The 15,386-nt window shown below is 43.8% G+C and overlaps 1 protein-coding gene across 1 annotated transcript; it reads right to left on the bottom strand.

Moving 5' to 3' along the window:
* Positions 1 to 923: 923 nt before the first annotated feature.
* On the bottom strand, positions 924 to 1,965 carry LOC109945266 (uncharacterized). The gene is made up of 4 exons (XM_020551110.1): positions 1,945 to 1,965; positions 1,738 to 1,870; positions 1,466 to 1,653; positions 924 to 1,385 (listed from the first exon to the last, which is right to left on the bottom strand). Exons 2-4 carry the CDS (start codon positions 1,853 to 1,855, stop codon positions 924 to 926), a joined length of 768 nt encoding a protein of 255 aa, XP_020406699.1. The 5' UTR covers positions 1,856 to 1,870; positions 1,945 to 1,965.
* Between the last annotated feature and the right edge of the window lie 13,421 nt (positions 1,966 to 15,386).

A 15,386-nucleotide genomic window follows, 5' to 3' on the forward strand; every position in this document is an offset into this window, starting at 1 on the left:
GCTCTTAGAACGACGATGTATTCTGTAAATTGAGAAAAATATCATCAATAAAAAGGTTTCAAAGGCACTCAGATTGTTCACTGTCAATTGGCACGCTTACTTAACTCGGGGTGACCACTATGCCCCGCTAATGGAGCAATCGGCTTAAGTCAGCAACGACTTAAGGCGGTGCGACATTCTCACGCATACTTAACTTGGGGTGACCACTATGCCCTGCTAACGGAGCAATCGGCTTAAGTCGGCAACGACTTAAGGCGGTGCGACATGCTCACACATACTTAACTCGTGGTGACCACTATGCCCTGCTAACGAAGCAATCAGCTTAAGCCGACAACGATTTAAGGCGGTCCGACATGCTCACGCATACTTAACTTGGGGTGACCACTATGCCCTGCTAACGGAGCAATCGGCTTAAGTCGGCAACGACTTAAGGCGGTGCGACATGCTCACGCATACTTAACTCGGGGTGACCACTATGCCCTGCTAACGGAGCAATCGACTTAAGTCGGCAACGACTTAAGGCGGTGCGGCATGCTCACGCATACTTAACTTGGGGTGACCACTATGCCCTGCTAACAGAGCAATCGGTTTATGTAGGCAATGACTTAAGACGGTGCGACATGCTCACGCTTATCTAAAACTCGGGGCGGCCACTACGCCCTACTAGCGGAGTAGTCGGTTTAAATTGACGCTGGTTTAAATTGGCACTACGCGCTTGGCAAGTTCGCAATCACCCGTCTTAAGGCAACTTCTGTGCCCCATGATGAATTTTCGAAACCATCACACTGCATTTACTTCTACAAATGTAGATACTGTTGAATTCTAAACAATGGGAAAGCAATAGTAGCATTCAGTACTAAAAGGTGTCCTCTAACAAAACATCCAAGCACATTAACCACGCGTTTAGAGCATGCAATGCTTTTCTATTTGGCAATGTTTTTCTCAGGAGCAACCGATGAAGAGGGGCGACTTGAGGAATCAGGAGCAGCATTCACATCAGCCACTATGTCGTCAGGAACAACCACACCAGGTCTCCTCATCAAGATCCGTCCAGCGCGAATAGCTTTATCCATAGCTTTATCACGCTGGGCCCTTAGGGTAGAAGAAGTTTCTTCAGCAACCTTGACAGCCAACCGAGCGTTTTCTAGCTCCCGAGCGATGGATTTCTTGGAAGCACGCAGATTCTTGATGACAGCATCTTTGGTCGACACCAACTGCTTGAGGCGAATCACATCATCCAAGGATTCTTGCAGTTTATAACGATGATTGTCTAACTCCTCCCTGGTGAAGCAATGACTCCTCTCCAAGATGGTCAACGAGTTGCTGGAGTCACGGTATAGCCTGTAAAGATTGTCACGAGAAGTAACGAGGGCACGTTTTTCTTCCTGCAAACAAGAATCAGCTTCTTCAAACGTCAAGCAAGCAATAAGAACACAGCAAAACAAAGCCCAGATTCACAGGTCACCTTTTCAGAGTCGAGCTGAGCGCGGAGAGTAGAGTTCAGCGTGTTAGCATCATTCAGAGAAGCAGAAACCCGGGCCAGTTTAGTCTGACCTTGAGAATACTTTTCTTCAAGGTCAGAGCACCGCCGGGCCAGTTCAGCTTGACCTTGAGAATGTTTTTCTTCAAGATCATAGTACCGTTGAGCCATATCTGTCAAGAAACAGTCAAGCAAAGGTGTCAAAATAAAAAGCAGTTTAAATCAGGTAGCCAAAAAGAAGCAAAAGAAGCACTGACCGACATTTGCCGCCTCTAAATCAGATACACGCCGCTGAAGCAGCACTGGGTTCCAACGCGCCAGGGACAAAGCTCCTTCCGGGACAGAGGCACCTTGCAACTTCAGCCGATTAGACATCTCATCGACCAACGCCTGGCATTAAAAGCAGACAATCATGAGAACAACTATCTGCCAAGGTAAAGTCAGACCAGAAGAAACCAAAATACCTGGAGGTTGGAGAAGAATGAGGGAACCCCCAAGTCGTGAGAGGTCAATTGATGGCTCGGCGAAGGGTCACCAACCGGAACAACACACAATGAATCAGCAGCAACCAATTAAGTGTCATCAGCAGAAGCCAGAACTCTATCATCATGTGCGCTGGCCTCTAAAGCGACTCCTTGATCCAAGGCCGGAGCTATCGCCATGCAACCAGAGTGTGGAGGAGAAGACCCTACGTGAACATCCATGGAAGTATGGGAGGGAGAACCCAATCGGACACCCTCGGGGGCTGGGTCACAGCTTGCACCACCCATCCGAGCCGGATCATCTCCGGCAACACCCTCGGGGGCTGGGTAAGCGCCAGCACCATCCTTGAGGGCCGAGTTCTCTGCAGCAGCCACCTCTAAGGCTGAAGGTCCCTCAGTCACTTCCATGGGAGCAGGGCAATCCAAACCAGCTTCCTGACCCTCAAGACCGCGCTCTAAGGTCGATGAGGCGCGGGACGCTGCCCGGGATGACCCCAACCCGGCGTCGAGCACATCAGCACAAACATCCATCGCGCCATCATCTGCCGGTTCTGACAACAGACCTTCTGGAACCATGTCTTCAAGAGTTTGATAAAAGTTCACCAGAGATAATTCTTGCAGACCAATGTGGGCAGACAAGGTAGGAGAAGGAACACCACTACTTTCCCCACTAGCTATGTAACGCCGGCTATTCTTCCAAATCAGAGGGATTTCGTCCTCTTCTTCATCATCCTCATCAACAACATGGACAACACACCCATTGGGGTCAGCGTCAGACGGGTCACACCCATTGGGATCAGCTTCAGTAAATTCAGGCACTGGCACTTCCTCAGCAACAGGAGCAGAAGGACCGACACCCTAATCCAAGCTAGACACCCGATGAAGACGTCTCTTCTTCTTTTTCTCCCCCTCAGCAGGAAAAGAGGCTTGATCGGCTCGGCGAGAACGTTTTGGATGAACATTGACAGACTTCTGAGCGTCCAAAGCTTTGTCAGCCTCAGGGATGGGCGCCACCACCAATGTTTCAGCAGGAGCGGCATCAGAAGAATCCTCGGCTAACATATCAAGCACGACACTTATCTCTGCATCACTTGGATTCAAAGGCACCTCAAAATGAACCTGCCTCTCGTCGTCAGGAATTTCTCCGAGCGAGGCAACCAAAGTATTAACTTCTTCGGGAGAGGGTCGCACTCTAAGACCCAAACCGCTATCACCAGCAAGAGGATTTGACATGAAACTATTAAAAGCCTAGGAAGGAGGCAAATTCTAGGCCGAGTATGTAAAAGGGGCGCCGATGTTCGATACCTTGCCTCTGAGTATCATCTCAAGCCGGCTCACTAAGTCCACAACAAGAATTCTTCTGTTGGTTACCCGGGTTGAGTCAGCCAAGCCTCGGTACAGATAAGCCGGATATGCTCTGTCTTTCAGTGGTTGAATGTTCTTGAAAACAAAGTCAGCGACCACAGCTTCTGTAGTTAGACCCCTTTCTTTCAGCAATCCAACTTCTGCTAACAAAACCCCTGCTTCAGCCACTTCCTGGTCCGTGGGGGACTCGGTCCAGCTCGGAGTGCGAACATCCGGTTGTCTCCCTGACCGTGGGGGAGGGAATTCCCATGATTCTACATGATGAACCATTCCAGGCGCCATCCCTTGATGCTGTCCTTGAGGGTGATGTCGAGGTAATCAGTCTTCCTTCCACGACGCATCTCCAAGCTCGCGCCCCCCACCAACTGGTGCTGCCCCCTGGCCATCCTAGGTCGACAGTGGTACAGATACTTCCAAAGGCCAAAGTGGGGCAAAACTCCAAGAAAGGCTTCGCATAAATGAACAAAAACAGAAACTTGCAGAATGGAATTGGGATTCAGATGGGTCAGATTCAGGCGATAGAAATCAACGAGACCGCAGAAGAAAGGAGAAATGGGTAGAGCAAGTCCGCGGATAAGAAAAGGAACGTAAATGACGGATTCGTGGGTGTCTTCTGTCGGAACAGTGACCCCACGACAAATCCGCCATGAGCAGAGCTCCTTTGGAGGAAGAACCCCTATGGAAACGAGATGAAGAAGGTCGGATTCGGAGACAACAGACATATGGTTACCTGCGAAGGGCAACTGACTTTTGGGATCAATGGGGGGAATGATTGCAATGGACGAACTCAAAGCTTTCCGCTTGGGCGCCATTTCAACCTCGCCGGCGAACGGAGCAGAAGCGATATTGCAGGAAAGCAGAGAAAGCCTGGATGCAAAAAGCTAAGCAAAAACTAGGGAACGGAGCGTGGAGGCGCGCGACAGTGCAGTACATATGGGGTTTTCCCGGGCCAGATGCCATTTCCAAAAAGTGCCCAGTCATCACCCAGCGGTTATTTCTAAAACATTGGCGTGCCATGTCATCACTCAGCCGTTATTTCTAAAAAAGCTGGCGTGCCATGTCATCACTCGACCGTTATTTCCAAAACGGCCGACGCGGCTCAAATTGACTCAGCTGTTGTTTCTAAAAACGCTGACATTATCTGACTTCACTCGGCCATTACTTTCAAAGCAGCCGACGCGGTCTGTTATCACTCGGCTGTTACCTCTAAAGCACCGACGTCGTCAGTAATCGTTCGGCTGTTATATCTAAAACACCGAAGTCGCGAGTAACCGCTCGGTTGTTATTTCTAAAACACCGACGCGACCCATTACCACTCGGCTGTTACCTCTAAAACATCGACGTCGTCAGTAACCGCTCGGTCGTTATTTCTAAAACACTGACGCGGCCCGTTACCACTCGGCCATCACCTTTAAAAGGCCCCGACATCGCTGATAATCACTCGGCCACCACTACTAAAGCGCTGGCATCGTGAAGAAGGCAGTCTGAGGCACGGCTCAACAATTCTAAGTTGCTACTCAAGCGTTACGTTCAGAAACAACCTCTGCAGTAGGCATCAATAGAAATGACGATCAACAAGAAGGCGGAATGATATGCACAAGGGGGATCGAAATCATTCCTCATTATACGGGAAGTACCACCGAACTTACAAATCAACTCATTATGAGCTAATGCATTCCCTTCTACTACATTACATTTAACTAACTATACTACTAGCTACTACTACATTATTTCGCTAATACTATTTCTACTACTAATCTACACTAACATCTAAAACCAGTGGCATCTAGCCACTGGCCTTGTTGCTGCCCTTGCTGCCGCTGCCGCCGTCGCCGCCGCCGCCCTTGCCGCTGCCGCTGCCACCGTCACCGTCGCCTCCGTCGTCGTCACCGTCACCGCCGTCGCCGCCGCTGCCCTCCTCGAACGAGTCGGAGGAATCCTCCTCATCCAAGGAGTATTCCGACTCATCCGAGCCCTCGAGCCCGGCACGCTCAACGGCCCGCATGTAGGTCCATACCTCCGCGGCGATCCCCTGGGAGTCGTCTGAATCATCAGACGACGCTGGGGGAGAGGCATGAGCTGGAGAGCCCTCGGACTCGGAGGAGAACTCCTCTTCCGAGTATTCCGAGTCGCCGAAGTCCACCGAGGGAGGAGTCGGCTCGCGCTTGCGCTTGTCGCCCGAGTGATGTGAAGAGCTGCCACCTTTCTTGCTCTTGCCCATGGCGAAAGTGGAAGGAAGGAGAGGAGATGAAACAACAAGCAGTAGCAAGAAGCGTGAAAACGCTGGAGAAGCAAGATCACTATTTATAGAAGAAGAAGGCAACCTCTCACCTCCTACCACGGCCACTGAACAGTCACAATAATTCAATATGCAATTCAAACCGTTGACTGGATTATAGGGAGACAAACTCAGTTAGTTCACTATTATCCTGGCTCACATCGTTATCATATCCACATGTAATGCCCCACGGTCGAGTATATAAGGCCTAGGGGGCACCCCTTCAAGACAATCGATCGAGAGAGACATTATTCATCACTTAGCCATCCACCCCGCTCTCTACGTTTTCCAGTACTAGAGAGCTCCCCTGTAATCCATCACATAAAGCATTCCAGCCAGGACGTAGGGTGTTACGCATCTCAAGGTGGCCCGAACCTTTACATCATTGTCTGCTAATTCTCGTGCGCCTAGCACGAACCATCGAGCTACAGTCGATAACACCGTCCTATTCCTAAAAAGCACCTTGGGGGGTAACCCTGGGTGAGCGGTCGGACCCGAAACACCGACAGCAGTGACGTCGCCCCAATCCACGGTGAGGAAACCTCTACCGGGCTTCCACTATCCTTCTTCGCATATTGCCTTAATAAATCGGAGTTTAGGGCAGTGGGGCATGACATGAGTTTCTCCGGCAATGGCCTCCGCCGCATGATGTGCTGGCGCTGCCGCGTCTGGGCTTACCGAGGAGATGGGGGAAAGGGGGGCTGGCTAGAGCGATCGTCCGATGTGGGTTGGACGACCCAGATTAAAAGGAGGGGAAACACTCCGGTTTGTTAACCTTGACCGTTGATCCCAAACCGTGCGGCCCAGATTGGTTTGGGCTTACCGCTTCGGTAGGTTTAGATCTTAGCCGTTAATTTAGATTTGGATGATCGAGATTGGGTCTCAACTCATTAAAACTGGGGCATTGAGTTGGGATCCAATGGCTTACATAGCGTACCGGTTCGTTTTAAATAAAATCGAATCCTGGCACTTGATTTCTAATCTGACGGCTCTAGTGACCCGATACCCCTTCGACCACACATAATTGCAAAAGAGCCCCTCGGCTTTTGCATAATCAACCTGCCATCCTTTCGAGGCCAAAATAAATTACACCCGAGCCCAGGACTTTGCATCTTAGCCCTTGTAATGTCTGGTTTTTGTGTCCACAGTCCAGGATCTTTAGAGAAATCCAGAATTAAACAGAAAATGATTTTTAACACAAAAATAAATCTAGAAACTTGATTAATTCATATTTAATTCATGTTAACTCCAAATTAATCCATTCCATTTGCATTAAATTCATAATAATATTGTTTATCATCTACTAACTTTTTCATGAAACATAGATTAGAAATTATACACATAGTTTCTTTTAATCCATCACTTAAAACTCCGGAAATCCATAACTTCTTCGTTCTAATTCCGATTTGGTCCATTGAAGTTGCGCTAGCTTCATATGAATATTTATTATGCAGTATCAATATTAATTATACCATATTACATAATTTTATAGTTAGATATTTATTTAACCTATGTCTACTAGATTAACTCTTTAATCAAAGCTAACATGTCTGTAGTTATAATTTGATTAAAATATAATTAAGATTAAGATTGAGATTGAGTTATTTATAGCATAGTCTATCATATGATGTAAACTAACCAATTTATAATATAATTTAATATTTAAACCACATAGATCTACCACAAATCATAATTCTTTAACCGTAACTCTGCATTTAGTAGTTCTCAAACCCACGACCTCGTAGCAACGCGTAGATAATTATTATGTGATTTGTTCTTATGTTTGGTGTGATGTTAATTTTGTCTATACCATGTTTGTTTGTATTTCTACGACTAGCAGTGAGGTCACGAGAATCTGAAGATCATCCTGGTACCTACAATCTCAAGTCCCAGGCAAGTTGTGTCCTTGATCACTTCTTTTTACCCAATCATGTTCTTATTAATCATAATGGTATACATAGGTTAATTTTGATGGGACCCAATAGGTTACCTTAGTTTGGCTATCTTTATACCTTATTTTACCACTGAATTTTTGGGTAGTACATGCTATTGCTTTATGTGGTTTTGGATATAGAGATATACATTATTCATGATCATACTTTTATTATCAGTTTGTTTTTTACTGTTCATGATAAGATCATTATGTTAATTAGAACATGGAGAACCACCCAGGGAAACAGTGCTACCACAAGGGTGGTATGGGATGCACTTGTCTGACTAATTAGGAAAGCTAGTGGAGGACTACCTTACCCGAAAGGGGCAAGGGCAGTAGGGGAGTGGTCAGTGTAGGGAGGCCCTTGGGTTGATTTTGCTGAGATGGCGGTCAGGCGAGGGGTCCCTGCATTGGAGCTTCCTAGAAACTGTAGCGGGTTTTCTGAAGCTAATGGAACTTTGTAAAGGCCTCGTAGTGTTACACTGCCTCGCTTCCTTGGTAGAGGTGTATGGGAAGTCGCGATCCCTTGGCAGATGGGTAACATGACTTGTGGGTAAAGATGCGCAACCTCTACAGAGTGTAAAACTGGTATATCAGCCGTGCTCACGGTCATGAGCAGTTCAGACACTCACATGATTAACTTATGGAATTAAATTCAATTTGTTATTTGCATCGCATTGGGATTTATTATTATTTTTACTTACTATTACTATGGTTTGGTATTTACTTACAAAAGCAATGCTCAGCTTTAACCATCCTCTTTGGTAAGCCTTATACTTCACATGAACTCTCACCATTGGCGAGTTCATGCACATTATTCCCCATAACTTGTTGAGCGATGAACTTATGTGAGCTCACTCTTGCTGTCTCACACCCCCACAGGTCAAGAACAGGTACCGCATGATGAGGCGCATGGAAGATGCTGTGACGAGTTTGTGAGAGGTCTAGGCCGTCGTTTCGCAGTCAATTTTGGGTTGCTGGATCGTTGTCTCCATATGATGTAATTATTTATTTATTTTATATAGAACTCCTATTATATAGTAAACATGTGACATTCGTTTCTTTACCACTATTCATCATATGTGTGAGATTTGGTCCCAGCACACCTGGTGATTATGTTCACGCCCGGGTCTTGGTGCCCCCGAAACCCGGGTGTGACAACGAGCCCTAGAAAACGTGGCGAGGCATCAGTTGCTAATGCATCCATGATGGATATGCAGCAGGTGATATGTCCAACATATAGATGCCCCTCTTAGTGGTTCCTACAATTTTTCTTTCCAATAGTAACATGCCTGGTTTCGTGAAAACAAATTATTACGTAATTAACAACTCAGTGCAGTGAGAAGGCTTTTGAGTTAGAGGTAATCTTCTTCTTGAACTTGTACTGTGATTCCATGGAACTCAAATATCTTGAAATAGTATTTTAACAATTGTTTGTGTTTTTTGGGATAGTTAAAGTCAGTTGATAATCGTGTCCTCCAAGAGCAGCTACTACAGAAGGTCCTCTCTCTCTATTTTTATTTTCAATTTAAATTCTTCAATATGACAAAAGTTTGGTAAAAAAAACCATGGTAATTGCAGAATGTGGAAATCAACGATTTACAAGAAAAAGTTTTTCGCGTTGAGCAATAACTCTCAGCAGTGGATATATCCTCTGAGAAGGAAGCTGATTGTGCACATCAGGAGATTATTGATTTGAAATCTAAACTTCAGTTCAAGGTTCTTTTACTGATAATGTTCTTTCACTTAATGTTCTTTCACTTCAGTTCAAACTTGTGCAGTGCATATTCTTCAACATACAATATTTATGGTTTGGTTACTGACCTTTCACCAAATTTTCTATTGTGTCCTTCCTGTAATTCTACTTGATAGAAATAGCATGCATGTTCATTGGATGGCTATATGCAAACTACTTGTGTTTTATGCTTTCCTTGTTGACATTTAAGCCAACTAACTTTGATAATGTACTTTTGTAGGAAGCTAAAATTAAAAAGATGAAATATGAGCATCTGTCGGTATAATTTGATTTGCATGTATAATGTCTTCATGCTTTACTTGCCCTTTTATGAAATGTGGCGACCGGTCCTCTTTTCTTTCTTTTATGTATCTATTCTGTAGTAGAATGATTGGAGTAGACTATCAGTATGGTGCTGATTTTATATAAATAATAATAATTGTTGCTACTTTATGGTCAAATTAGGGTCCGTTTGTATCAGCTTATAGATTATATAATCTTGATTATAATCTAAATTATATAATCCAGATTATAATTTAGACAGATTATAATCTACATGTAGTTGTTTGGTAGTCTAGATTATACAAATAATCTCAAATAAGCTACTCTTGAGGTATCATAATCTGGGCTTTAGATTATATAATCTGAACTTATAATCTAGATGTTTGTTACCTGTTGGATTATTTGCGCTGTATTATATAATCTGGAGAGATTATAATCTGAAACAAACAGGGCCTAGTAGGATAATAATTTAGTCCCTAGAACAAAATGTAATGGTATGGCTGATCAATGAAAAAAGGGGATGTGAAATAAAGATTATAGAAGTCTTAGCAAAATTTTTAAGGAGAATTGGGTGTCATGTGTGTCTGGTTGCAAAAAATGACCACGTTTTGCTTCGTGCTCGCTTGCGCGTTGTGGTGGTGCAACGTATTTACGCCTAGAAGAAGCAGGTGGCAGCGAAGGCGCTGCAGGGTAGCGCCAAGTTATGTTCCTTGTTTTCATAATTGTTGCCGTTACAATGCACAGGCACCGTACTAGTATAGATATATGATGCTACCGTGGCTTCACCCTACACGCTGACACTTTGGGCTCGCTCCCACGCCCCGCCTCGGCACTGTACCCTGTGGGTCCCACATCCAGCGGTCGTGCAATGCTCTCTCAGCTACTGCCCTGTGAACCTAGCTACTGCGTCTGCCCAGCACCTGACCCCGCCCGCATAACTACCACACCACGTATAAAAGTAGTGCAGAGCAAGCACTCAAACCCACGCCCTTGCTTCAGAAATTTGAGACTAATCATCAGACCACATGTATCTTAGTGTTTATAAATAAACAATAATTATATTTGAATAAATATCTCGATACCTATTTATATGATATATAAAAACCATAGAAAATCACGGGCAACTGGCTAGTTTAGTAATTAGTCTTGGTTGAGACACTACTTGATAGTCCTTTCGCTAGTTTAACTTGTTGGGAATTTGAGAAATGAATGGATGAGTTTACTGTAGTCATAGAGAGAAAAAATTGTCGCAGACTCCTAACGCAATGCGGCGACGCGCTGAGTGTGTGTTCGTTAGATGAATGTAGTCATAGTGTATAGTGTACTAGTTCTTATATTATATGTTATATGTGTGTATTTTTTTCAATCTCACGAACTAATGATTGATCATTAATATATTCTATATAGGATTTCAAAGTCAGAATTTTTGCCTTGAACTCTTATTTTACTTCGGCACCAAGTGGGTAAAATGTCAAGATAAGATATTTTTGAATGGAGTATTGTCTGCTACATAAATTTTTGAGAATATCGTAGAGGTGGATTGTTATCCTATTGTCGCTTTTGCATATTGAATCTCAGTGACTGTTTCATTTACCGAAAAAACTTTTTAAAAACAAAAATTATTGAAAACTATTTGTGATCAACAATCGTGTTTTTAAAAAACTATATATATATTACATACATATATAGAGATGAGAGGGGCCTCTAAATTAGCTTTGGCTCAGGGCCCCTAAATATCAGGACCGGCCCTGCATAGTTGGTATTGGTATAGACAGGAAATACATATTACATTCATGGTTTACAAATTATGTACTCCCTCTGTCCTAATATACTAGTCGTTTTAGACTCTTATTTTTGTTGTCTATATTCAAATTGATAACAATAAACCTAGACACATATATAAAACACATACATCAAATATGATATGGAACTATTAACACTCTAAAACGAATACTATTTTAGGACAGAGGAAGTATGTTACTCCTTTGTTCAATAAACCGAATTGTGTGCATACTCTCGTTTATGTTTGAGTGTGTTTATATACTTGTTCTTAAACACTTGGTGTTGGGGGCCTTTCTTGGCCGAAAGTTCTTAAAAAATTAATTTGACAATCGCCTCTAGGTCCGTTTCAGACATAACAGGGCAAATTTACGAAGAATACCTTCGTCTGGAACAATGTGCGGCTGATAATCACGCAAGCACAAAGACAAAGCATTAAGCTTCGGCTCTGTACTGTGAACATTATCAACAAAGGCAGGAGACGAAATCTTTAAGGCTTGCTCAACACGGCTATAAGGGAAATGACAATGCCCTTAATTGATTTTGTAGTTCATGTGTATAGGACTGAGGATATGACTGTTATTTTTACGAAGTTATTTCCTGCCACTATAAATAGATGTGCAAGATTTTTTGGAAGCATAGATTGGAATTGTTATGCCTTCGAAGCTGTGATTTTTCCACCCTTGGTATTGCTGCTTTTGCTTACAAATATATATCTGTAATCATTTATAGGAAGGAGTAGCAATAAAGAAAACATAGCCATGATTGTTTTCTTCACATATATTTATCATGTTCTAAGGTACTTTACTTTTGTAATCTGCTTCATTTAATCCATCCTTTGAACAGATTAAAGGACGAAGGTCATCTGTCATTTATTGTGTTGCCCTATTCTAGTCTCTCTTTAGGAATCAAAACAGATGACCAACATTGGCGCCACCTCTAGTGGATCCACGACCAAAAAACATCTTTGCCATGCCTCCAAAGAAATCAGCACCTACTGGTTTTGTTCTTACTTACATAGACCATAATCGAAATGAAGAAGAGCTCCTTCTCCAAGCACGAAACCAGAAGAGGAAGGTCATGGACCCCCAACTCAAGATGATCTCGACAAAGAGATCCATGATCTTGAAGCTATTCATCAATAAGTTGAGGAAGCGCAAGGAGAAAATGCTTTGAGTCTCTTAGCTATAGAAGCATATTGACGAAGCATCAGAACAATTGCGTCACATAATGCAACAAAATGAACAACCCAAAGAGCCACATCACCAGGGAAACCTCCGCCATGAAGAACACAATTATGATGATTACCTATACGATGATACTTCTCCCTTGGCACTAGAGTTGCAAGCCATGCCATGGCCTCCACTATACATGCCTCCTCAGCTGCCAACATATGATGGTTTATCAGACCCGAAGCAGATTATGATGATCTACGAAGCTACAATATCATTGTATGGCGACAATTCAGCGGTGATGGCAAAGTCTTTTGCCATGGAAATCAGAAATATAACTCAAACTTGGTATTCTTCTCTTCGGCCAGGCAATGTCACATCTTGGCATAAGCTTAAGGATATGCTTCTTACCAGCATTCAGGGCTTTCAGACGAAGCCAATTATGCAGCAAGCTCTATTCCAATGCACATAAGAGCATGATGAATATCTTTAGCCCTATGTCCGAAGGTTTCTTTGGCTCCAGGCTCAAGGACCAAGTGTACCAAATGACATTGTCATTGAAGCAATGATCAAGAGGCTTCATCCAGGTGCAGTAGCTCAATACTTTGCTATAAATTCTCCCAATTCATTAGAGATGCTACTACATAAAATGGATGAATACATCAGGGTGGACAATGATTTTCACTAGCGAAAGGAAGAAACACAAAGGTATATAGAGACATTTAGGGGCTTCAGAGGAAGGTTTCATCCTAGGCATGTCCAAAGCATCAAGGACAACAAAGCCACCAACAATATTCATCGTAAATGCCAGGAACACAACAACAACCATTGCATGGCAACTTTTGCCCACTAGCCCGAGAGAGGAGGGAGTGGAGGCCTAAGCTTCGATGGAAGATTCAACAACAATGCTCAGCCAAAGAAGTTGTATTGCGTTTTCTGTGGAGAAAACAAAGGCCACACCATGAAGACTTGTCAAATAACCATATAGAAATAGAAATAGCTTGTTGTTGCATAGACAAGTCAACTGAAGGAGGTCTTTCATAGATCTTCATACAACTCCCCATACTCCAACAAGAAACTTAGCACCAAGGGCCGAAGCCACAACCTTCAGGCTCCATTGCTTCAACTAGCCCCTCACCTAGTCACTAGGAAATTCCACTACCATTCACCCTAGGGCCCCCACCATATGAGCAAGTGCCTGCAGGCCACTCTTAGTTTCCAATACAAAACATGCTTTAGTGGGACAGAAGGGAGCCTTCTCAAGCTCGTATGGTGAACAATGATGTTCCTGAGTCCAAGCACATATATTAGGGCTCGAGGGGCGGGTCTAAGGAGCCAAAGTAGTGCAAAAGAGCCAAAAATATTTTGTTTTTTCTTGTTTCTCTACCTGTTTTTAGTTTACCTTCATTGCAATGAAAAATATGGGCATACTCCCTTCGCAACTTTGTAAATGTAACTCTAAGGTTACACCTTTGAGTGTAACGAAAACTAAAAGGATCCCAAAGACCTTCATACAAAGGTAGGATCATACACCTAGTAAATGTAGGATTATGGGAGGCTATGCTAGCGCAAAACAAATTTTTTGACCCCATAAAACCAAGATGTACTACTTTTATAAGTCATGAAATTACCCCTAGACGCATAGGACAGCGAAAGACATCTCGATGTAGATAAACGCGTCGAGGAGTGTCGTGCAGTCGTCGAAGCCCTTCATGTCCTCGCACGGTTTGTCCTAGTGCTCAAGATGCAGCACCTCCGAGGTATCCACACATATAGGGAGGAATTGTCACGGAACCTCCCAAGGTATTAGGCCCACCTATAGTTGTCCTTGTCCTGAAGACCTCGAACAATCATGTAGATGCGCATAATCACTCGACAAGTTCAGTCATCTGTATCATCATTATATCACCCAAGAGCGCTTCACCCATCATGCAGACATTATAGACATAATCGGAGTAAGAATAAGCGGAAGGATTACAATAACATAATTTACATTCATATATAAAATATAGAGAGTGTATTTATTACAACACTGGGTGTCTGAGTGCATAACATATTATTACATATCAGGGAGGTAAAACATCCTCCCACCAACAAGTTCATTGATTTGCTGCCTCCTTTGGCACCACCTTCGAGCAGAAACAACAAAACTCGGCTGTTTTATCATCTACAACAACATGGGTTCGAAAACCCTGAGTACGGAGTGTACTTTCGCAAGTCTTACCCGACAAAGGAAAAGACTCTTAAGGATATGCTGGCTTGTGGGATTCAAGGTAAAGCTTATCAAGAATCAATGACCCTGTTTGTAGAAATGCTTACTAACAGTGGATCCTTAAAAATCCAGTTTTATTATCAGGTTAAGTCATTACCTATATCTAGAGTTCTTTCTATCCTAGTTCAGGCACTTAGCCTATGCTAGCCGTCTTTTATCAACTCTTCACTTTACTGGATTGCTACGTGTAAGGCAATGACCAAGTCTTCATGTTCGAGAAGTAACGGCGATCCGAATAGATTAATACCCAGCTGGGGATCTCCAACCACACGACATATGTAGCACTTAACCCTTGCCTATGTCAACTCGCCACCGGGTTTCTCAAGACCAGAACGGGTTCATGCCAACCGATAGCACAAATACACCATCGTCCAGCCTCTTGCCACGGAGGGTACACGCTACTCTCGCCATCTCTCCACTCCCATTGCATTGTGGCCTTTCTGGTATTGGTTCGACCAAGGCAAAGCTTACCCATGACGAGGCATGTGTCTAGTTAAAAGGTCCTCGATCAGCAAGCCTACATCGATATAGTCATTAATCGACTCAGACGGAGACACTACACTGAGACTTCCTTCTCGTGCAAGTCACCCGCCCGGTCTCGTCTTTAT

The sequence above is a fragment of the Zea mays genome, chromosome 3 (genome assembly GCF_902167145.1).
Source record: "Zea mays cultivar B73 chromosome 3, Zm-B73-REFERENCE-NAM-5.0, whole genome shotgun sequence".
In the NCBI taxonomy this organism is placed as follows: Eukaryota; Viridiplantae; Streptophyta; class Magnoliopsida; order Poales; family Poaceae; genus Zea; species Zea mays.

Excerpts from the sequence above, each read along its gene's own strand:
- LOC109945266 (XM_020551110.1), bottom strand. The coding sequence starts at position 1,855 with ATGTCTAATCGGCTGAAGTTGCAAGGTGCCTCTGTCCCGGAAGGAGCT. Across the intron at positions 1,654-1,737 it reads TTTAGAGGCGGCAAATGTCG|ATATGGCTCAACGGTACTAT; the intron begins GTCAGTGCTTCT and ends GTTTCTTGACAG. Across the intron at positions 1,386-1,465 it reads CTCAGCTCGACTCTGAAAAG|GAAGAAAAACGTGCCCTCGT; the intron begins GTGACCTGTGAA and ends TCTTGTTTGCAG.